Source organism: Musa acuminata, chromosome BXJ2-2, assembly GCF_036884655.1.
Source record: "Musa acuminata AAA Group cultivar baxijiao chromosome BXJ2-2, Cavendish_Baxijiao_AAA, whole genome shotgun sequence".
NCBI classification, from domain to species: Eukaryota; Viridiplantae; Streptophyta; class Magnoliopsida; order Zingiberales; family Musaceae; genus Musa; species Musa acuminata.
This window is the reverse complement of record NC_088339.1, coordinates 30053862-30075453: the sequence shown is the minus strand read 5'-3', so window position 1 is coordinate 30075453 and position 21592 is coordinate 30053862. Positions and strand designations below refer to the sequence as shown.

Below are 21592 nucleotides of genomic sequence, written 5' to 3'. Positions count from 1 at the left end.
AAATTTGCAGCCTTCAAAATAAAGGATTTGTTCATTTAATATTTTAATAGTTTAAAATATACGCCTCGGTCTGGCGCTTATTATCCGAATACGTCAAACTCTTTTTATGTTTCACGCGTCAACATGATGGTGAAAAACGCAGGAGAGACGGGGAGACACTCCATCTATGCGAAGAAAATGATATGGGCAAACTATTGGGGCCTCCTTTGGCACCAGCAGCTTCTTACGTCGTCAACTTTTTCCTTTGAACTCGCATGCATGCATCGGTTGACCCCTGCTTATTTTATATATAGCATGACTTTCGGTTTGATTTTATATTTGGACAAATAGAAAAATTATAGAATACGCGAATTCTTTAAATAAAGAAAAACGGTTGTTTCGGATGGTTTTAATATATATATATATATATATATATATATATATATATATATATATATATATATATTATTTTGCTTACCAGTGTAGAGAGATTTGTAGAATATCACGTGGACTTGTTCAGGGACTGATATTAGAAATAAAATGATTTAAACGTTATAATTCATCCAAGGCCAGGCAGGCATAGGAATGAAATGAGAATGGGGTTTAATTACAAGTGCTTAAAGAGCACATACACGCCACTCTGGTCTGGCTGAGAGAGCTAGCACACATTTCAATCCATTATTTGCATTCATGAGAAATGGTATGTGTTGGGCTCGGAAACACTGGAATGGGATCTGGTGGTTATAGTTCTGTCAGCAAGACCAGAGTGGCTACTCCAAGAAATCTAGTTGCTCCGGTGAAACCTAGACCAAATAACTGAATCAAGATGGCCTGTTTACCAGGAGCTGATACAATGAATAATAAACATGCCATGTCAAAGATTTATACAAATTAATTTGGACACAGTCCTGTGGAAATGTTAAAACCATCTTATCCACAAAACAGAAAGATTGTAAGCCATGCTGCGCAACTTCAACTAAAATCTTGATCACTACTGAAGGTTTTCAACATAACATAACAGCAAAGCGAATATTTAAAGCTGCTAAGGATTGCAAATACTGACAAATGTAAAAAAAAAAAAAAACTTAAGCACCCTTTTCAAGGCGATAAACAAAACAAATAATAGCAGAAAAACCAAGAAACATCCTCGTACAAGAATTTAGCTACAAGGTGAACCTTAGGATAAGTCCCCAAACAAGGGCATAGAACACTTGAAAACTGCAACCGGATTACAACCTTACTAGATTCATATGGATACAAAGAAACAAACATTTGATACATACTGCTTCAACCACTGCAAATACAAACGCGGCCTCCCTGTTGAACCAACACCTGACAAGAGAGCTTTCTATCAGCCCAACTCGAGAGTACATAGGTGTCTCAAATCAGTTGTGACACTACTCAGCAAAATCATGATTTGAACCAAACCAAAGACCACAAGAACATGCGTGAAACACTCCCTCAAAGAAGCAGGTAACAAGCTTAGAAGCACTTCCGGTGGACAATTGCTGGACCAGATTCCTCGTACTCTCCCTTGGTAATCCACATCTGAAAAATTAAAACATGCAATGGTCAAATATTTAATACATATATAAATAAAAATCCATCGCATAAAGAAAAAATAAACTGGACCTGCTGGAAAGTACTGAGAGAGGCAAGGATGGAGCCTCCTATCCAGACACTGTATTTCCGCTCAGGTGGGGCAACCACCTTTATCTTCATGCTGCTTGGTGCAAGTGCTGTAATCTCCTTGCTCATACGATCTGCGATACCAGGGAACATTGTTGACCCACCACTAAGCACAATGTTGCCATACAGATCTTTCCTAATATCCACATCACACTTCATAATGGAGTTGTATGTCGTCTCATGAATTCCAGCAGCTTCCATGCCGATCAAGGATGGCTGGAAGAGGACCTCTGGGCACCTGAACCTTTCGGCCCCAATTGTGATGACCTGCCCATCAGGAAGTTCATAACTTTTCTCGACAGCTGAGCTAGTCTTGGCAGTCTCCAACTCCTGTTCGTAATCAAGAGCAACATAGGCAAGCTTCTCCTTGATGTCCCTTACAATTTCCCGTTCTGCAGTGGTGGTGAAAGAATAACCTCTCTCTGTAAGGATCTTCATCAGGCAATCAGTAAGATCACGACCAGCAAGATCCAAACGAAGAATGGCATGAGGTAAAGCATATCCTTCATAAATAGGGACAGTATGGCTCACACCATCACCAGAATCAAGCACGATACCTGCAAGTTTTTGTCACAGGCATCTTAGATGAAAAGATTAAAAACAAATAACAATATCAAGCAAGCAACGAGAATATACAAACCAGTTGTTCGGCCACTGGCATAGAGAGAAAGGACTGCCTGAATGGCAACATACATAGCTGGCACATTAAAAGTCTCAAACATAATCTGGGTCATCTTCTCTCTGTTTGCCTTTGGGTTGAGAGGGGCTTCAGTGAGTAGTATAGGGTGCTCCTCAGGAGCAACACGGAGTTCATTGTAGAACGTATGGTGCCAGATCTTTTCCATGTCATCCCAGTTGCTAACAATTCCATGCTCAATTGGATATTTCAAGGTGAGGATACCTCTCTTGGACTGTGCTTCGTCACCAACATAAGCATCTTTCTGGCCCATCCCAACCATAACACCTGTGTGGCGAGGTCGGCCTACAATACTGGGAAACACTGCCCTTGGTGCATCATCGCCAGCAAATCCAGCCTTTTTCACAAAACAAAAGCATGAATTTTTGTAGTCTATGAGGCAAACACAGATTCATATGCAACAGCTATAGACTGACCTTGACCATTCCGGTTCCATTGTCGCACACAAGAGGTTGAATATCCTCAGCATCGGCCATTTCTTATAATTCTGTGCAGCCATATATGAAAAAAGATGCTTCTTAATTTGGAATATATGACTTTCCAGAGTTCAAATGTACTACTTTTCATAAAATATAACCTCAAACTAATACAATGTTTCTAGTCGTGCTCATCATATAAAACAAAATAACCACAAAGGAAAAATTATAAACAAGATATCTTATGAAATATAGCTGCTGAAGTTCATCCACAGTGTCTTATGTAATCACAAATCCTCAGCAACAGACATTTCCTACAAAACTACAGAAACATATACGACAAGGTTGCATTGTCATTAGGAATAGATGAATTCTTTTTGTGTTCTACCTATCCAAGTTCGTATGATGAACAAAGTTAACATCCGTGGTATGTTCATCATATTAAAGAAATCAAAGGAGATTATAAACACGATCTAATTAAAATAAGAGTAAGTGCATAAAAAGTACATTATCGGATAAGTCATGAGAGAGGTAGGATAAAAAGACTAAATAATAGTGAAAAAGGCAACACATGAAAAAACAGCTAAAGGTCTTTTTAGGCATATATACCACCATGTATTCATGGAATTGCATATTTGCCCCTCTGAAATGTCCATTTCTATAGACACCCTAGTGAAATCAAAATTATGGGCATCAGTCATGCAATCACAGGACATTAATAAAGGTCAAACAAGCACCAAATAAACTTGGAATTATTCTGGACCCCAAGCAGCAGGGACATGCATGCCCAGCTTAATCCACCATGCTTCTTTGTTTATAAGCCTTTAAAACATCTTCAATACAAGCATGTAATACATACTGCTCTTTTTTTTTAATTCCTCATTTTATCACACTTGGCCCAGACCAGATGTGGGGAAGAGATCCAGAGATGCTGGTACAAGCCCACAGCAATATGGATAACGAAAACCGTGCCAAAAATTTCTAGCTAAATACATAAGAAGATATCATAAAACAGGTCATCACCAGAAGATAGCATACTAATCATTTCCAAAGGCAATGTAACACATAGGGCATATAGATTAGACACTGCCACCAAATAGAATATTTGGCTAATCAAAATAGTAAGGACAACCACATGGTGAAACGAATGGAGAGAAGCAAAAAGAATATGGTGAAAAGTGAAGATGATAAAGGAGAAAAAGCAGAAATGAAGTGTCACAAATGAAAACATCATATTTGTTATCAAACTAAGACGTGACTGGGTTGAAAGCAGCGGAGTGGTAAACAGGGGTGATTGTTACATGAATGCTGAATGTTAGGGACAGATTGGCTGTATTTTCCTTTGTTATTTTCAAACTTTTTATGTAAACACCACCTAATATAATGTCCATACTTTTTTTATTGTTTGGGATTTAAAATTATGGGCAACAGAAACCTGAGTTTTGACATCTCCAATCAGGGTCTTTGAGTGATATCTATAAAATATTTAAGATTTATATTAATCCTTTTAATCATATACATTCACTTATTAATTCCTAAAATCCAAAAATCCAAATTATTGAACAGATTAGTCCTTTGAGAGTTTGAGTTTAGTTAATGACAATAATGTGGATTATTCCAAGCGAATTCCCATCCTGCTTAAAAGCCTCTTTGAGACATTACCAGAGTTCTGTATTTCCAAGAGATTCAAACAGAAAAGAACAAAGAAAAAGAATATCTGACTTCAGAACTAGATCATGTTTCTACCATCTCACATAATAATAGTCTAGTCACTGAAACAATATCTGCAGCACCTACTAAAGAAACTACAAAATATTAACTCATTTTACATGTCCAAATGAGAAATAGAAGATACAAAAATTTAAGTAGACAAAGAAACCTGATGTCTTTTCGAAAATGAAAACAAACACGAGAATTTTCCAGCCCCATCATCGGGCAAGAAAGCTGTCATTATAAGTGAGCATAACAGGTGGCAATAACTATCAAGCAACATCAAAATTGATTGTTGGTAACACAGGTTTAACAAATAACTTGTAACTTTGTACTCGTACATAAATCAGGAGAATGTCAAAATAAATGTCAATTACTTTGACAAGAGTGTCCACATGTAACAAAATTCCACTCTAGAAAAGATCAGTTCTCTGAAGGTGATGTCAGATGTGTCGGCTGCATACAAGTTCAGCTATTCTCAAGACAACCAACATAGTTCCATACATCCATAAAAGTTGAACTACGCAAGGTTAGATCGAACAAAATCAATAATAACACGACACTGGAAGATGATTCAAGCAGTTAAAATCCTCGTGTAGGATAAGAAAAGTCATACCAAGAAAAACCAAGGCATTCTTCACAGAACATAATTCACAGAATCTACAGATAGCTGACCACCGAAATGTACATATAGAGTGACCTATTTGAAGATCGAATCAGCGCTTAGTTAAGAATATAGATCCGACGACCTAACCCATAATCGAGCAAAGAAAAAGATAACCAAAATCTTTTGATGGGCAAAACCTATCGGACCACTTTGGATTCACCGATCGGAACCGAAAAGCTAAGATCTGGAACGATCAAGCTGAGAAATGGCATTCAAACAGCACAGATCTCCAGATTCACTCAGATACCGTGAGTGTTATCGGATCTGAACAACGAAACCGTCAAACACCAAGATACACTAGAAAAACACAGAAACGAGCCGATCTACAACAAAACGACCTAAATATGGAGAGCAAACCTTGCCGAAGACGGCGATCGAAGCGAGATCTGATCCTTCGAGGAGAACGAGAGGAGGCTCTCGAGATCGAGAAGAGAGAGACACTCCTCGCCAGAACAAAGAAATGGCAGTCGAGTTGAGGTCGGTCGCGCACTTTATATGACGGAGTGAGCCGGGTGTGGGGTTCGGCCGATCCGGTTCCTCCCGGTTCAAAACTTCGGGCTAAGTCTTGGCTGGACCAGTCAATTAAAGTCGAACTCCGGTTTAAAAAAATCAATAAAATTAATAAAATAAAATAAAATGTTCAAATTAAGAGAAGAATGAAATTACGTATTTCTCTATTTTATTTCTTATTATTTATATTCATATATAAATTTTAATGGTTAACTTCGATAATTACTTCTATATTTTTATATAATTACTTCTATACTGTACCAAATAATATCATATGTTAACGAATCAAGCACAAAAATAATTGCTGAAACCCTAACAGATTTGTTATTTTACTTGCTATCCACAAACATAAAAAGATTGAAGACTTTGTTAATATGTGTATATTTGAATACTTTTTTTTTGTTTGATTGATAAAGCCACTACATGAAAATATGACAGGAACAAATTTTATAAACATGTAATTGAATATTATTTGATTATTAGTAGAAGAACAAACGCCATTGATGAATATGGACTTAAACATCTTCCAACTTCTGCATGTTCAAGGCATGTGAGTGGAACCCATTTTCCAACTTTATTTATGTTAATTATGTAAAATAATGATTGCATTTGAATCATGAAGGGACAGGAGGTTTTTCTTAGTTTAAAATATTACATCTCAGAGATATAAATTTATTTATTTATTTTATGTTGCACCCGCACAGCTCAGCAAGAAGTTCTGTGAATAATCTCCTTAATTATCACATAAGATTCTCAATTTATCGGATATGTATATATATTACTTGAATATTTAATAATAGTAATCAACGATAATTCATGCTTGCATGCCAATTAATCTGGGTAGTCTTAATGAAGATTTATATGGAAGATGATATAAATGATTTTCTAGGAATATAAGCTATTTCGAACTTATAATTTACCCAATGATTATTCATATCACTTTTAGCCTGACAATGTTTAAATTATAACATTAGGACTGATGGATTAATAAGATTATGTAAGGGTATTGGTGGTGGGTTGGGAGGCCCGCACGAACGAGTTCTGCAAAGTAAGCAGCGTCAACGAACGGCCAGCCTTTCACCCCTCCATAAATTCGTGCGCATACAATTTGTAACAGCGCGGCGGGCAGCTCTCACCGCCCGCTTTGTTTTCCTTACTCATTAGTTTAAGGCAAGTTATTGGGGTTGACGTGCTTTCTATTATAAAGACGTGTTGCAGCTCCAAAGTTCTGTCTCTTGCGATGTGGGACTAAAAACCCATCTAGCTATGTGTCGACCTCGAAACCCTGGCGCAGGATCGGTTCCAAGCGAGGATGTGGTAGGGTTCTTCAACCAATGCGCTTCTCCATAGATCAGAGAAACTTGGTCTTTTCCTCAACTAGTCCAGGTTGAATGTTCTGTTATTTTGTTGATGTCTTTGTGAGTGATATCTAGAAATTGATAACTATTTCATATATAATTTTAAAAGATTGCATATCCTTTTTCTTAAGATTTTCATCCTGTTTATTTAGATTTGTGAATTGGCGTAAATTGTATCTTTTTTTCCCATTAACCGTAAGCACTAACCTAACAAAATATGTTAATCTAACATAATAAAACAGGGGATCGAAGAGGTGTTAATGACCACCATGGTCAGATGATGCTGAGTGGAAGAGGCTAGTTCTTCTCAGTGGATGTGAAGGGTATCTTGAATTTAATCCCTAGCCTCTAGTAGAGTTCATAACGTTCCACTGAATGTTCTCTCTTGAACAATATGATGATTTTTGTTGCTTCATGAGTGGTCAGGATTGACCTCCTCTTTGGAGGAGGTCTGTGAGATGGTCGGTTAATTGAAATAGTGGGATCATCCTCTTCAGGCAAAAACGCAAGTAAGAATGTTAGTGGTTTTACCCCCACCTAAAATTACTAGCATTCAGAATCAATCTGTAGGAAATTCTCCCTTATATGATCTACCTATTACAGGTGAGTATTCTACTAATGGGGTCTCCAGTATTCACTTTCTTGTTAAACTATTGGAATCTTCAATGCAGTCATAAGCTTTTTGTCATTTGATTCACCAATCATGCTATCCAGATTTGTTTTCACTCTGCATTGGGTGTTGCAGACATGCATTTGGGTGTTATTTTGATATTGGATACTCCGCAACTCTTTTTCCCTAAACTGTCACGGATATGGGTAATCTAAAGTATGAGGTATGACACTTTGGTTGGAGAGATCAAATCCTATACCTTCTTGTTTCTGCTTTAGATTTGATCTGTATTCTTTATATGAACATTGATTATCTATAGCAGTCATTCAAGTATGAATTATGTAAATGATAATCTGGGACATACTTGTATTGTGCAAATTTGAAATTTCATATCTTTTCATGGTTGATATTGATTGCTATTTTCCCATTGTAGGCTGAAGAAAGTAGGCTTAAGAAGACTATGAGCTACGTACTATGCCAGTAATTATTTGACATCTTTGAGTTGTTGGTTGTTCTGTGTCAAGCTGAATGCATACTGAAACATCAAGTTCTTTTACTGCACAATAATTACAAATGGAGTTTGGTAGCTGGTCTTCAAATGCATTGAACATTTTTAACAATGGTTCATCTAGAAAGTGGTGGCAGCAGGAGACACTTTCTAATCTTTGATTCATTATCATCACTAATAAAACTTGTCCTTGAAGACAAAATTCACACGGTATACACCTACTACCATGGTGACATTGCTTCCCAACTGAATCAGATCTATTTTCATGGAGCTGATTGGTATCACCGTATGGAATTTCTCATATGCATTTAATGTCAACATATGATGGTCTTAACTAAAAACTTATGTGCTGCATCAACTGCAATCTAGTTAGTGTAGATGGTATTGTCATCTAATTGGGAGGCAACCTTAATTTGTGTTTTCTCACATGCCTTCTGATTAATTTGGCATAAGTTCTATTCTTATGAAACTACTTATTAATCTGTGCTCGAGTACCTTTATATGATATCATATGTAGTGGTCAAGTCTACTGTTCTAGAATGTTAGATCTAAGATGCTATTCTTGCAAATCCCGAAGGTTGTCAATGCAAGAGAAAAGTATAAAATCATGTCATTGGTGTGTGCTGGTTCATATCAATTCCTCTCAGTTTGGTGGAAATTGGAAACATAAGTCGATACCTAGGTTGACCTAAATTTTGCACATGGATCACATCCTGATTCTTCATCTAACAATATGTGTCAGCTGATATAGGACTCAGAAGAAAACCAACGTTTCTTTCAGTGGCTGATAACCCCAATAGGAATATTTGTTTAGGTCAAATAGTTATAAATTTGTATGCATGTAAATAATTCATTTTTCTGAACTAATTACGTAAGTCATATTGCTGTGAGTTCTTCAAGCTTATTAGATTAAAACGCAGGATGGTTGTTGATGATTTCAACTGCAATTCGTTCAAAGAAAATAGCCAATGAACACAATCTATCAGTTCCAAGTAAATACAATAATGTCAGATGTTGCATATTGCTTAGCTATATAACTTTTTTCTCGACTTTTCTATAGTGAGATGCATGCTAAGCCGATTGTGGTATAGGTAGTGATTTCATTTCACCAGTTGACACCTTTATTTATGATTTTAAGGAAGATTGCTGAATTTTTAACTGTGAACTGTCTATGATGATTTTCCATTCTTGAGCATGACAAAGTTAATTTCGGCTGAAGCAAACTAAGTCAGCCAAGGGAAGCTGCTTCAAATGATTTCTGGTGACTAAACTGAACACATTAGGAAGGAATTTGGTTTTTCTCCCTTTAGCTACTGAAAGTAGCCCCCTGATTGACATAGGAAAAAAATGTTATTATTTACTGTTAGAATGTAAACGTCTCTTGCAGTTTGTACCTTTGGGACAGCCGTGCACTAGCAAGAATGATCACAACTATTTTCTAATTGACGTCAATCATATGATCGCAGGGGAAGGAAGTCTGAAGCCAGATACGGGTAAGAATTGGAAGAGCATTTTACATGTGTGACTCTTGCTTTCTCCTGATTATGGGAGCACCATTTTAATGTTTCTATAATCAGGAGAAAGCAAGAGTCACACCATCACACCATCACACTAAATATCTCTTATCTATTTGTCTTTCAGTTATGACACCTGAAACACATCTCTCTGCACACTATTTTCTCCATATTTGATGGTTCACAAAATTCTTTCATAATGGACTATAGAGGCATATCAGCAGACATATTTTCTTGATTATTCTACTACTACTGTCAAAATACTATGATAATTTTATTGTGATTATGTTGCATTTCCTTGTAGAACATAAGAAAAATATTCATTTTGGTGACCTACACATGACCATTTTAAATTTACTCTCTGTTGTGAAACTACTTAGTTACTTGATCGAGTCATTTATACTTTGTAATTTTGATTAAAGCACTAGAGTTACAGGCGCCTATCTTTTGTCTATTGACTTGATTTCAGCTAGTATTGAACGTAAATCAGGCAGATGTAAAAATTCATGTATTCGCTACTTCTATAAGCATTCTGCTTTAGATGTATCCAATCCCTAAATCGTATGAATTCCATTCCACCATTCTTATTCAATTTACAGGTTAGTTAGCTTCGGTGTTCCTCACTCTGATACATTAGGAGAACTAATGAAGCCTGATGGGTAGGTCTTACAGAATATCTGATCTTTGTTCCACCACTGATTATATCAATGATGGACATGGGAGCAGCAATATTTGCTACTCCACATATCATCTCTCTCCGTGCACCTGATATTTTTCTTTCAACTGTTGGATTAATCATTAGTCTAATGGTACGCAAGCCCATACGTAATCGAACCATAAAAATTGGCACTTTAGGCTTATCTAAAATTCAAGACCTTTGGTAAGTTGTACTTATCTGTCTTCCTCAATCTTTTTGAAATCCATCTTCCTTGGTAGTACAGCAAAATTTGTGATCCACAATTGAAGGTGGCCAGGAGCAACTTCTTGTTTGAAATCCATCTTCCTTGGTAGTACAGCAAAATTTGTGATCCACAATTGAAGGTGGCCAGGATCAACTTCTTGTTTGAAATCCATCTTCCTTGGTAGTACAGCAAAATTTGTGATCCACAATTGAAGGTGGCCAGGAGCAACTTCTTGTTTGAAATCCATCTTCCTTGGTAGTACAGCAAAATTTGTGATCCACAATTGAGGGTGGCCAGGAGCAACTTTGGATATGATGAGAGGACGAGAAGAGATGAAGAGAAGGGATTGGAAGCTCAAGCAGGGCTTCTTCCAACTCCAGAATGATAATGGGAATATCTCAATGAATGGGTATGAGCTGATTCCTCTCCTTTCGTTAGCAAGCGCAGTCCTTTTGCTTTTTTTTTTTTTGTCCTTTTGTACAGGTGAAGGGCCCCCCGAATGAGTAGTCGTTGTGATGTAGATGGAAGAAGATGTCAGTACTGAGAAAAGATTCGATTTTTACCTGAAGTCCGGATAAAGTGGAATCTTATGCTATGTTCTTCCGTAGCCCATAATTGAACCGAGTCCTGCACGCATACCACAACAAACAGGTGGAGAGCAAGAGATCCGTAAGAGTGGCAGAAATTTTGAAGGAGAAGGAAGATTTGAAGCCATGTAATCGTGTCTGATGCTCCTCCTCTTCATCAGGTATCTTACTTGTCAGTCTATCCACTGTTACAATCGTATGACAGTAATGACATCTGCATGTTTGATCATGCAATGCAGGATGGCTACGAGCTATTGCTGCAAGTGTGATACAGTTCAGAGCGTCAGATGTGTGTGCGTGACAATTCTACTCAGTGGCCGGTAGGTGCCATGGGGCCCATGCCATGTGGCTGCTCTTGGACCTTGCCCATTGTCTCAACCTTGGAGCTGAGGGCATCAACAGCAACCTCACCGCAACGAAACAGGAAGCCACAGTGATGGGGACGCGGAGAAGAAGACGAGCCTGGCAACGAATTGGCTCGTCTGACGCGGATGCATCGCTTCATAAGGAACCGCACCTATATGCAGCTACGTCACAGGTACCCTTCCTCAAGTATAAAACCGTCTACGTTACAGAACGCCACCATTCTATACTCTATGTTGAAGGAGAAAACTTTATTGGATATTAAGCATTTATTGTGCTTTTTTATCTTTGTTTAAATGCTTTGTTCCAAGTTTGTGAGTGTCCTTATTTGTCTGATCATATTGTTCCGCTGTCTTTCTGTTGCTTGTTCAATTTGCGTTTGAATGTTTATATAGCGATCGCGCACGTTTGCTCGTCCACTCTCTTTTTTGGCTAGATATACTGAATCTTCGCCTGCTTCTTTCCTGTTCCCGAGTCCACGAAGATTCTGATGTGCCATGCTCTTATTGGCTTGTTCCTGAGACAGAGCGAATCTAACACAGTTACTCCGTCGCCGCTGTCGAGAAGGCTACGTGGTTCGTGAGATCTCCCTCATCTCTTCTCCGCCAATGGCCTCTCGTCTCCCACGTGATCCCTGGCCCACGTCCTCGAATGCCCTCCTGCCCGCACTCTACTTATCGCCTTCCTCTTAGTTCTTCATACTCTGCAACGCTGAAGCTTGCAGTGATCGTGATAGCAAGTGAGTCATGGGCGAATCATCATCAGCCTCCTACATCCGCATGGTACGTCGAGCGACGAAGCATGTCGGACTTTGATTTGCACTGCAGTCGTTTGATGGTGTGGTTTGCAGGTGCAACATCTGATCGAGCAATGCCTCGTCTTCCACATGAGCAAGGACGAGTGCATGGAGGCGCTCGCCAAGCACGCCGACATAAAGCCCGTCATCACTTCCACCGGTATCCCATCATCCATCATCTTTCGTTTCATGGAGCATGAGATATATGGTGTCGTGTCATGTGTCGCAGTCTGGAAGGAGTTAGAGAAGGAGAACAAGGAGTTCTTCCAGGCGTACATGAAAGATCAAGCGGAGAAGGCCATGGAGATGGAGGCCGCGCAGAGGATACAGAAGATGCTATCCGAGTCGGCCGCCAAAGATTCGGAGAAGGAAGACTAAGATCAGAACCCTCCAATGCCGTCGCCATCAGTAACCTCCATGAATTCTTAGTTAGTATCACGTCTGTCGCGATCGCGGCAAGAAGATCGAGTCTAATGTATGGGCCGTGGAATGGTGAGGAAGAAGTCTGTGGTGGTGTGCATGGAATCTGGGGTGTGGAGTAGTACGTACATGTGTAAGCATGGGGATGGCTGATCCCTCTAGATGTATAGGATTCGCTAAACCTAATTCGTACGCCGGTAAGCCATCGTCATCAGACCTGTCACGCTTTTCTGGGGGCAGCTTTCAGATGAATAAGACGTCAACGGTGGCTCTTCTTTTCTTTCTTGCGTTCTTCAAAGGTTGGTGATAAGCAGGTAAACAAGAGGGGCACCCCCAGGTAGGTGGTGATTCGCCCGTTAAACTACAACTTAGATTGATTTGCAAGGGCCACTTCCTATAAAGGAATAAGACGTCAACGGTGGCTCTTCTTTTCTTTCTTGCGTTCTTCAAAGGTTGGTGATAAGCAGGTAAACAAGAGGGGCACCCCCAGGTAGGTGGTGATTCGCCCGTTAAACTACAACTTAGATTGATTTGCAAGGGCCACTTCCTATAAAGGAGGAAGCCCTACAAAAATTGGAGTATGCTGCTTTGAGGTGACGGGCACACGGTATTCTTTAGTAAAAGGCGAAAGAATAGTTCGCTTTGCGCCCACCACGCAGCTGCTTGGGTATTAACTGCTACCTCAACCGTGTTAAAAGCACGCGCGATGGGGGGGTAGGAACGCCGCTTCCGCGATGTGGGACTAAAACCAAACGTGTTTTATTTGCTACTGGCGGCATCTCGTTACAGACTTGAGTTGATTCAATGTGTTAGGGGCGTGTGGAGGCTCCGTCCAAATTGGAGGTCAACTTCACGCCCGCAGCAGTCTTATTAGGAATTAGAACTTGTGGTTATCTATAATTATGGGCAGATATTTTAGATTGGGGTCAGATTCGGGTTGAGTTGCGGTCAAATCTCAGATGCAAAACTGCAACCATGACATCAAATGCTAGATGTTACTTATGTACTTCCTTCTACCTCCGGTACACTGAGATCTAACGTGTATCATCTCATCCACTTAACATTGTAGGACTCATATTGGTTCTCAAGGGTTTCACGTCAAAGTCAGACTCATTAATGCAACGATTGCCACTGAGTTGTGCAGATAATTCGAATCAATCATTTAGGGCTAACATTGCTATAATTCTCAGCATCATTCTATCATAAATTCAATTGATCGCACATCGAATGTCCACTATAACCTCATAAATATGATAATAATAGAAGATGAAGAACACACCGGAGATGTTATTTCTCACTGTAATAGTACAACGTAGATAAAGTAACACAAAATCTATTTCTGTTCTTACACCTCCCTAATTATCATCCTTGCTAAAATTGCTGCTGCCTATACCATCACCCTACATCTGGATGCTGATAAGCTAAAAGCAGTTTCTGTCAGCTGATCAGCTAAAAGCAGTTTCTGTCAATCTCACTCTGCATCCCCGATCGTACGTTGAATGGCTGCTGCAGCTATCTCTTCCTATCTGGAAGGGATAATGATCAAGGAAGATAATATCTGCATTCCCAATCAGATGTTGAATGGCTGCTGCTATCCTTTCTGGTAGGGATAGTGTTCAGGGGAGATAACATCTGATCAGGTTATGTATCTTTCTTGCTGCTCCTGAAGAAGCCTTGCAGAAGACTTAGCATCTAAATACAGAGAAGTTACTTCATCAAGATCAGCCTGCGAAAGTCACACGTGAATCAGTGATATTTGATTTCTCCAAACAGATGTCACATAAGAGATACCGATACAGTGTTTAAAGAGAGAGAGAGAGAAAGTCAACATGCCTTGCAAATCTTATCTCTTCCATTTGTTTTTGCCACAATACTAGCAGGTGATAGCAGCTGAATTGCATGCCTGGAGGAGCATATATAATTTCTGTAAGCTCAGTTTCATAAACTATGATATGAAAAGAAAAAAAAAAGGGGGTGGGGGGATAATGCGAACCAACTTAATAAAGCTGGGTTAGGTAAACAAGGTCACAGACTCACAAGTGACTTTCAATGGGCAAAAAACAAGTGACAAGGGTTTACAAATGAAGAGATCAAACCCATAAACCGAACCAAAAAATAAATTTAATGAGAATTTAAATATTAATTTTCAGTAACATATACATATTTTCAAAGTATATGATAATTAATGTGGAATTTAATATTTTAGCAGGACAAATATGTGAAAAAAGCTTATCTTAAAAAAAAACATAGTATAATTACCAAAATAACCTTGATTAAGTTTGCTCCTATAATCAGTCTAGTTCCACTATAAATACTGAAAAAAATGGAATAAGTTTGGTTCAAATACCATGTTCTCTCCATTTAAAAATGAGCCAACTACTCTGCACCAAGATACATTTCATGCCAAATGCTACAGATACAACAAATCCGATGAATGCCCATTTGATCACAACTATTAACAGATAACAACAGTACATTGAGCATGTGTCTGAAAACATCCATGACTTCTGTTTTACAACAACATACGTTTACGGGTACAAGCATATTCGAGGATAACCATGCAAATGAAAGTCCAAGAGCTGTTTGCTGCCTGATGTTTAACCTTAGAAAAAATGAGGCATATATAAGATTTATAACCAAGAATTTAAAGGGCAAAAAAAATTTTCAGCATGCTCCCCAAAGTTAATGTTTCTGGAAAAAATATAAGGAAGAGATCCATGGCTCATTAGCATGTCAAACATTGCAGTTTTTAAGTCTTACAGAAATCTATCATAATTTATGGCAGAAAATAAATGTGAATGCTGTCTGGTATTCCAAGAAGCAGAATAGTACAATATACAAAAGAAAAAAGGAAATAGAAATTATAAACCTTAAAGATGCTTGTTGTCCAATCTCCCCTAAGTAAGCTAAACTGTCTTCATCGATATCAATCTCTTCAACTTGAGCTCGAATAGCCAGTATCTGGTTCAGAACACGAGATATAGAAATATAAAAGAAGAATATAAATCTGACAGCGTGGCCATTGAGGACTTCAAATTATGGAGGGCCAATAATAAGAACCTGAATCATTTCTGTGGAACCATATGTTTCTGTCCTGATGATAACAAGACGATCAAGCAGATCTACTGGTATCCCATGCGGACTATTCATATCAGTTCCCCTGAGTATAAGCATCGAAGTGATGCCATAAAAAAATAGAATAGAGCATTAAAGTGATGTAATGGCATTCTGGTAGCATGTTTGGATTGGTAGATAAATTTCTAGCAAACAAGTGACAGAGTGTCCATTTTAAGAACAATGATAGAAATCCACAAAATTCAGAAAAATCAGTCTGCAAAGTTGGAACAAAATTTCACCTTATCAGATCCCACCATCAAATTAGCTGGTTGTCATGTAGTTATTTCGTTTTACCAGAATAGTCAGAAAAAAGTACGTTATTCTTTAACTTTATTTTTAGTATACTGTTCTTAATCCCAAGGATTTTAATTTCGAATGATATCGCCCATACCGGACGGTACTATCGATTGGGGCTGTTTCCGTCCTGTTATCACCCAAAATCGGTCAGTAACGATCGATTTTGACCGTTGCCGCCGGCTACTGGGCGGTATTAGCCAAGGGAGAAGGAAGAAGAGGGAAAAGAAAAGGGAGAATCTAGAGATCCAACGTCGCTCTCCCTCGACGATCCCGATCCATTGCCGCCCTCCCTCGCCGGATGCCACAGATGAGATGTCTCCTCCTCCTTGTCTGAGGCGACAAGGCCTCAGTGTCGTCAGCAACTTCCCCTCATCCGCGTGGAGAGAAGAAACGAGACGACGTCGCCTTTTTTTATTTTTTATTTTATATACACACACACACACCAAGTGATACGCCTAAGCATACCGTTCGATATACTTGTATCATACCGTACTGTGCTAAGCTCAATACTCCGGTATGGTACGAAATTACGAACCTTGCTTAATCCCATACTTTACAGTCTTTATTCTCATACCTGACAGTACATATTCCTCTGTTGGTAGTGAAAATCACAATTGGTGATAATGAACTCTCCAATGTGCGATTTAAGTAAGAAAAGCATTCAATGTCTAGCATGTGAACCTGCACAATATTTACAATATTTTAAAAAATAAGCCCAAGTATTCAGATACCAAATGTTTGATATTAGAGGAAAAGCTACCTCGTCAATGAAAAGGACACCAGGTACAAGCTCCGCAACGCCTTCATCAATATACCTATTAACAACCTGTAACACATGCAAAGTTTAGTCAACATTAAGCATGTCCTGTTAATTTAAGTATACAACCATATCAAGAGACAACACTTATGTGCAGGACAATTGTACAAGTGTACAAGAATGAAAAGTGAGAGGCACAACTATCAACAACTGAACCTTATTAATTTCCTGTCACAGTTTGTCAGTGATTTCAGTTTTCCGAGGTTTCATCATCTGGCCCATAAGGGATAATATATCCTGTCCTCCTTGTGGACGAGCATTTGCAGCATCAAGATCATGCAGTGTAACATCCTAGCATTCAGTTAGAAAGAGTTATTTCTTGTGGATCATCATGCTTACCAATCCCTCTCCAAAATTAAAAAACATGCAGTGACATAAAGCAGTTGTTCATTGTGAATAACTTTGTCATTAACCTCAGAGTAAAGGAGCAAACTATGAGATACATTTAACTCCAACAAAAAGATGCAACCTGAAGAAAGCAAATGAAAGAGTTGGACATCATACTTTCCAAGACCTTCCAAACATGACTAAAATATATCATCCAAGCAAATGTATATGGTTTGGTAAAAGTAAATCAAATTTCTAGTCAGCTTCTTTTACACAGTGTACTATTTGGTTTAAGTGTGTATGAAAACATGTCCAGAGTCTCAAATCATGCCACACACTGAAAAAATATAATTAATTCTTTTTTGGTACCAAGTGGTTCACTAGAGTCTTTCGACCCAATTCACCACCACAGTGTACATGAGTACATGTATTTACATATTCATTCCATCAGAATTCCTCTTAACACAAATGTTTGGTGAAACAATACAACACAGAGAGAAAGTATCTAAGTGAATAAAGGAGAAAATTATTTAAATAAACCATGAAATATTGCTCTAGTAGATAATGGTTTCTTCTCAGACAAGACTGAAACTCAAATCAACATAAAGAAAACAGACTGCCTATAACTCCACATGCTGACCATAGGGCAGTATATATTTGTCATATATGCCAACTAAAGATACACTGGCTCAAGAACAAGAAAACTAAAAAACATGCCCATTCTAACTTCTAACAGGATCAAAAAGCACTGCTTAATTACTGTAACATGATGTTTGGTATCACACAACCAGTCTTCCTTATTGGTTGTATCTTACATGACGATGTGAATTTTCTCTTAACATAGTTGTGGACGTGAAGAATAGGAAGTTTTAAATAATAGTTCTATTAATGTATTATCCTTCTAAATTTTCTGAACTCAAATAACAATGTAACTAATGACAAGAAAACCATCTACAGAAGTGCTGTCCTATTATCAATTGTAGACCTCCAAGGCTTTTATTTCCTTTTAATTCTTTTCCCCTTGAAATCATGTTTCTCTGAGTACTTTGTAACAATATGTTTTTTCTACACATGGACAATCAAGCTGGTGGCAAACATGCTATAACCAACATAAAGATAGAAAAAACTGTACACAGAATCATAACTAAAAGGGATATTTAACTGATTGAAGTAACAACCTACTCTTACATGTTAGGTTAACTCTTGTACAAATACAAATCACACACACAGAACGAAGTTAACATCAAACAACAATAGGCTGCAATGGAGTTAGAAATTTTAATGTTTTCCATTTTGAACCACATTGCCACTGCTATTTACTATCATTATGTAAATTTACCTTTATTATCTTCTGAACAACATTTCAATTGTTTGGATGTCTGAACTAGTATTCTAGAAGGAAGGTCTGCTGTCAGATCATGATCGTCTTATCCATGTGATTGGCATTGCAATTCAAGTAAAAAGAGAATAGTACCAGACGATAAAGTGTTGCTTGCTAATAATTCGACAGAGATTTATAGAAATCACTAGCATGCCAAGGTACAAAGGTAAACAGCAAGGTTAGGGACATGAAATGTGCATATGTTCATGCTCTCACGAAACCTCTTGGATCGTTAGTGTATGTACATGTTTGCCACAAAAAAGACATTTATTTTCCAGGGGCAAGACTAAGAAAAGAGAGTGAGAAGAAACATGTGATGATTTATATGCCTCAAGATGCATTAGTTAGAACAACCTGATGTCCAATAAAGGAAGAGTAAAAAGTAATAAAGTACCTGCACTATCTCTTTTTTCTTATGAACTTCCCCTTTGGGAATTGGAACATACTCTTCTGCTTCAAGATCAAATTCTGTAGCAAAAGCATCACACCGACCTACTCTTTTCACTGCACCACTATTTGCTTCAATGTAAATAACATCACCTACAACAATCTGCAGAGAGAAACAAACAAACAAATGACAAGGGAGTAGCAGACATCAGTTCTGGATATTATTAATCAGTATGATGACCAAGCCAACATCATAAGAGATCTGACATAATGGCACCTCCTACTCGTCAATTAGCTTAAGATACCCACAGGGCTAGAAGTTTACTAAGATTCTCAACAAAAAAACGAAGACATATCCCTCATAAGAAGGAAGTTAACAACAGCTATTTCTTTGTGGAGCACTAGCCCTTGCTCAACAAGAGAAGTTAATTCTAAAGTAGCTTGCCTTTTTGAGGAAAGGTAAAATACTTGTATGCATAAACAATGTCATGAAACAAGAAGTATGTAGAGACAAGAGATTTTCCCTTTTAATAAAGGTTCCCCAAAAGAAGACACCAATTTATATCATAACAAAGCCAATACTACCTTTTCTTTGATCAAAGCATCATAAATAGTTGGATCCAACTTCAACTGCTTAGTCCCCTTGACAGTCTTTAACCCAATAATTACATGACTTATGCTTTTCCCATATCCACCAGATGTATTCTCGCTCTCTTCTGGAGAAAGCTCAGTCACCTGAAACAGAGATCAAGCTCATCGTTGTGCAATTAACAAGAAAAAAAAGGACAAAAGAGCAATCACAATGCAAGAGAATAAAAATAAATAGACTAGGGGATACTATAACAAAATGAACCACATAACAAGATTAAATTTCATAATTCAGTAACCAACACCTCTCCTTCGTAGACTTCCTTGGTTTCCTTAATACGCAGACCAATGGCCCTTCGAAAATTTTCCATAAGAACCTCAGTTTTCTTGACCTCCGATGAGTACACTTCTGATCCAACCATCGGACAGAAAGGAACCTAAACATCATTTTGAAATCAGTATCTTTACAATAGTCAAAAATGAACTCAAAATTTTCAAGTATATCCGATATGAATGTTCCTTCGATGCAAAATAAGAGAATTCATGCTGCATTTCCAATACCATTCACTGACATTAATGCACTGGAACTCTGTCTAATTGCATTCAATAAGGGCATGAAAATAGAGTAGCAGCCAAAGGCTTTAAAGTGTGAAATAAACATTTAAAATTTTGACTCTATGGATGTATGCAAATCATAACAATCAAAACACAATACAATGGGCAAGTACCATATTCTGAGCCTTCAAGTAGTAATTGTGCTGCAACCTTCAAGTAGTAATTGTGCCACACAATACTCCCATGATGTTTGAAGAGAAGAAGAGAAACAAAAAAAAAAGATCAGCGGAGAGATATACCTTGCTCCCAAGCTCCTGAGAAATACCGAGAGCCAGAGCAGTCTTGCCAGTGCTGGGAGGCCCAGCAAGTAGAAGTGCCCGTCCGGCCATCTTCTTCTGCCGTATCATATCCACCACAATGCCCGCTGCCTCTCTTGCAGCCATCTGCCCGACGAACCCCGCAGACAGAGAAATCGCATTCCCATTAACCTAACAAGCAATACAGACCTCAAAAAGACATCCCAAGTTTCGACTTTTCCATTGAAGTCACAATCTTTATTCAAGAAAGAGAAAAAAAGAAACAAAAACCGCCAACCAAGATTGTTCTTTCCGCAAAATTTCATCAGCGAAAGAATGATAAGATGGAGTTCGCATAAAAAAATTAGAACCTTAAACCTTAGAAACCGGACACGAAGAGCCTAGAGCGAAAGCTCGAAGGAATTCAGAGAGACAGAGAGACAGAGGAATACGTCGAGGCCGAGGCCTTTGATGTGTGTATGGGTGGCGATGCGCTGCTTCTTGGAGGCGGATTGAACCTCCTCGATCCTCATCTCTTCTCGCGTCCACCTTTCTGCACCACTCGCTCGCTCTTTCTGCTTTGGGCTGGTGGGTGTGTCAGCGGCGGATCGAGGCCTGTGACGGCGCGGTCTGGTCACTGCCTTGCGATGGCCCACCCTCCGACGCCTCGGTGAACATCCCTACATCACGGAAAGATCGTCAGCGAGCCGTCAAAATCCAGCTGGACGGCTGAAGATGAGGATTCTTTGCGTACAACAAGCAACAGTGCCCGCACCGACACCATATACCTGATATACTATTTTGTACCAACAATGGGACCCAGGACGGGTCCAAGTATCCTGCAGCTTGCCCTAAGCTCGTCAAGCAAAATAATACTGCAGAAGTGAATTAATAATAATAATAATAATAATAATAATAATAATATTATTAATTAATATTATTATTATTATTATTAATTCACTCGGATAAAACAAGATATCGTATTATTTATTAGGATCTTAAAATGATGATGTGTGATTGTTTATTCGATGCACCTTCGTATAAAAAAGATCGACAATAGATCAAAGGATCACCTTAAGTAAACATTGCTTCTCAACCCAA

General features: G+C 38.4%; 2 protein-coding genes, 2 non-coding genes and 1 pseudogene across 9 annotated transcripts; 1 reads left to right on the top strand and 4 right to left on the bottom strand.

Annotated features, from left to right (window-relative positions):
• Positions 1–1156: 1156 nt before the first annotated feature.
• LOC135583817 (actin-101) lies at positions 1157–5668 on the bottom strand. 2 transcript variants are annotated; one of them, XM_065096612.1, is made up of 5 exons: positions 5516–5668; positions 2782–2852; positions 2309–2702; positions 1607–2225; positions 1157–1527 (listed from the first exon to the last, which is right to left on the bottom strand). In XM_065096612.1, exons 2-5 carry the CDS (start codon positions 2839–2841, stop codon positions 1377–1379), a joined length of 1224 nt encoding a protein of 407 aa, XP_064952684.1. In that variant the 5' UTR covers positions 2842–2852; positions 5516–5668; the 3' UTR covers positions 1157–1376. The 2 variants fall into 2 exon arrangements, with proteins under 2 accessions (XP_064952684.1, XP_064952683.1); XM_065096611.1 differs by having other exon boundaries at positions 1612–2225.
• A 1019-nt stretch (positions 5669–6687) lies between these two features.
• Positions 6688–6842, bottom strand: LOC135606352 (U12 minor spliceosomal RNA). Its single transcript, XR_010484805.1, has one exon. It is a non-coding gene; the product is annotated as a U12 minor spliceosomal RNA (small nuclear RNA).
• A 102-nt stretch (positions 6843–6944) lies between these two features.
• LOC135605965 (uncharacterized) lies at positions 6945–13006 on the top strand. 5 transcript variants are annotated; one of them, XM_065096615.1, is made up of 4 exons: positions 6945–7054; positions 7269–11308; positions 11387–12292; positions 12361–13006. In XM_065096615.1, the coding sequence occupies exons 3-4, from the start codon at positions 12257–12259 to the stop codon at positions 12682–12684; spliced, it is 360 nt and encodes a 119-aa protein (XP_064952687.1). In that variant the 5' UTR covers positions 6945–7054; positions 7269–11308; positions 11387–12256; the 3' UTR covers positions 12685–13006. The 5 variants fall into 5 exon arrangements, with proteins under 5 accessions (XP_064952687.1, XP_064952690.1, XP_064952689.1 ...); XM_065096618.1 differs by having other exon boundaries at positions 6952–11308; positions 12361–12466; positions 12536–13006; XM_065096617.1 differs by having other exon boundaries at positions 6953–10969; positions 11044–11308.
• Positions 13007–13268: 262 nt separating this feature from the next.
• Positions 13269–13387, bottom strand: LOC135606355 (U5 spliceosomal RNA). The gene has a single exon (XR_010484807.1). It is a non-coding gene; the product is annotated as a U5 spliceosomal RNA (small nuclear RNA).
• A 567-nt stretch (positions 13388–13954) lies between these two features.
• LOC135583809 (ruvB-like protein 1) lies at positions 13955–21115 on the bottom strand (annotated as a pseudogene).
• Positions 21116–21592: the final 477 nt, after the last annotated feature.

Bases quoted from the DNA above. Each gene is read 5' to 3' on its own strand.
- LOC135583817 (XM_065096612.1), bottom strand. From the start codon at position 2,841: ATGGCCGATGCTGAGGATATTCAACCTCTTGTGTGCGACAATGGAACC. The intron at 2,703-2,781 runs GTCAGTCTATAG...TTTGTGAAAAAG, and splicing joins ATGGAACCGGAATGGTCAAG to GCTGGATTTGCTGGCGATGA. The intron at 2,226-2,308 runs GTTTGTATATTC...AAAAACTTGCAG, and splicing joins TGCCAGTGGCCGAACAACTG to GTATCGTGCTTGATTCTGGT.
- LOC135605965 (XM_065096615.1), top strand. From the start codon at position 12,257: ATGGGCGAATCATCATCAGCCTCCTACATCCGCATG. The intron at 12,293-12,360 runs GTACGTCGAGCG...TGTGGTTTGCAG, and splicing joins CAGCCTCCTACATCCGCATG to GTGCAACATCTGATCGAGCA.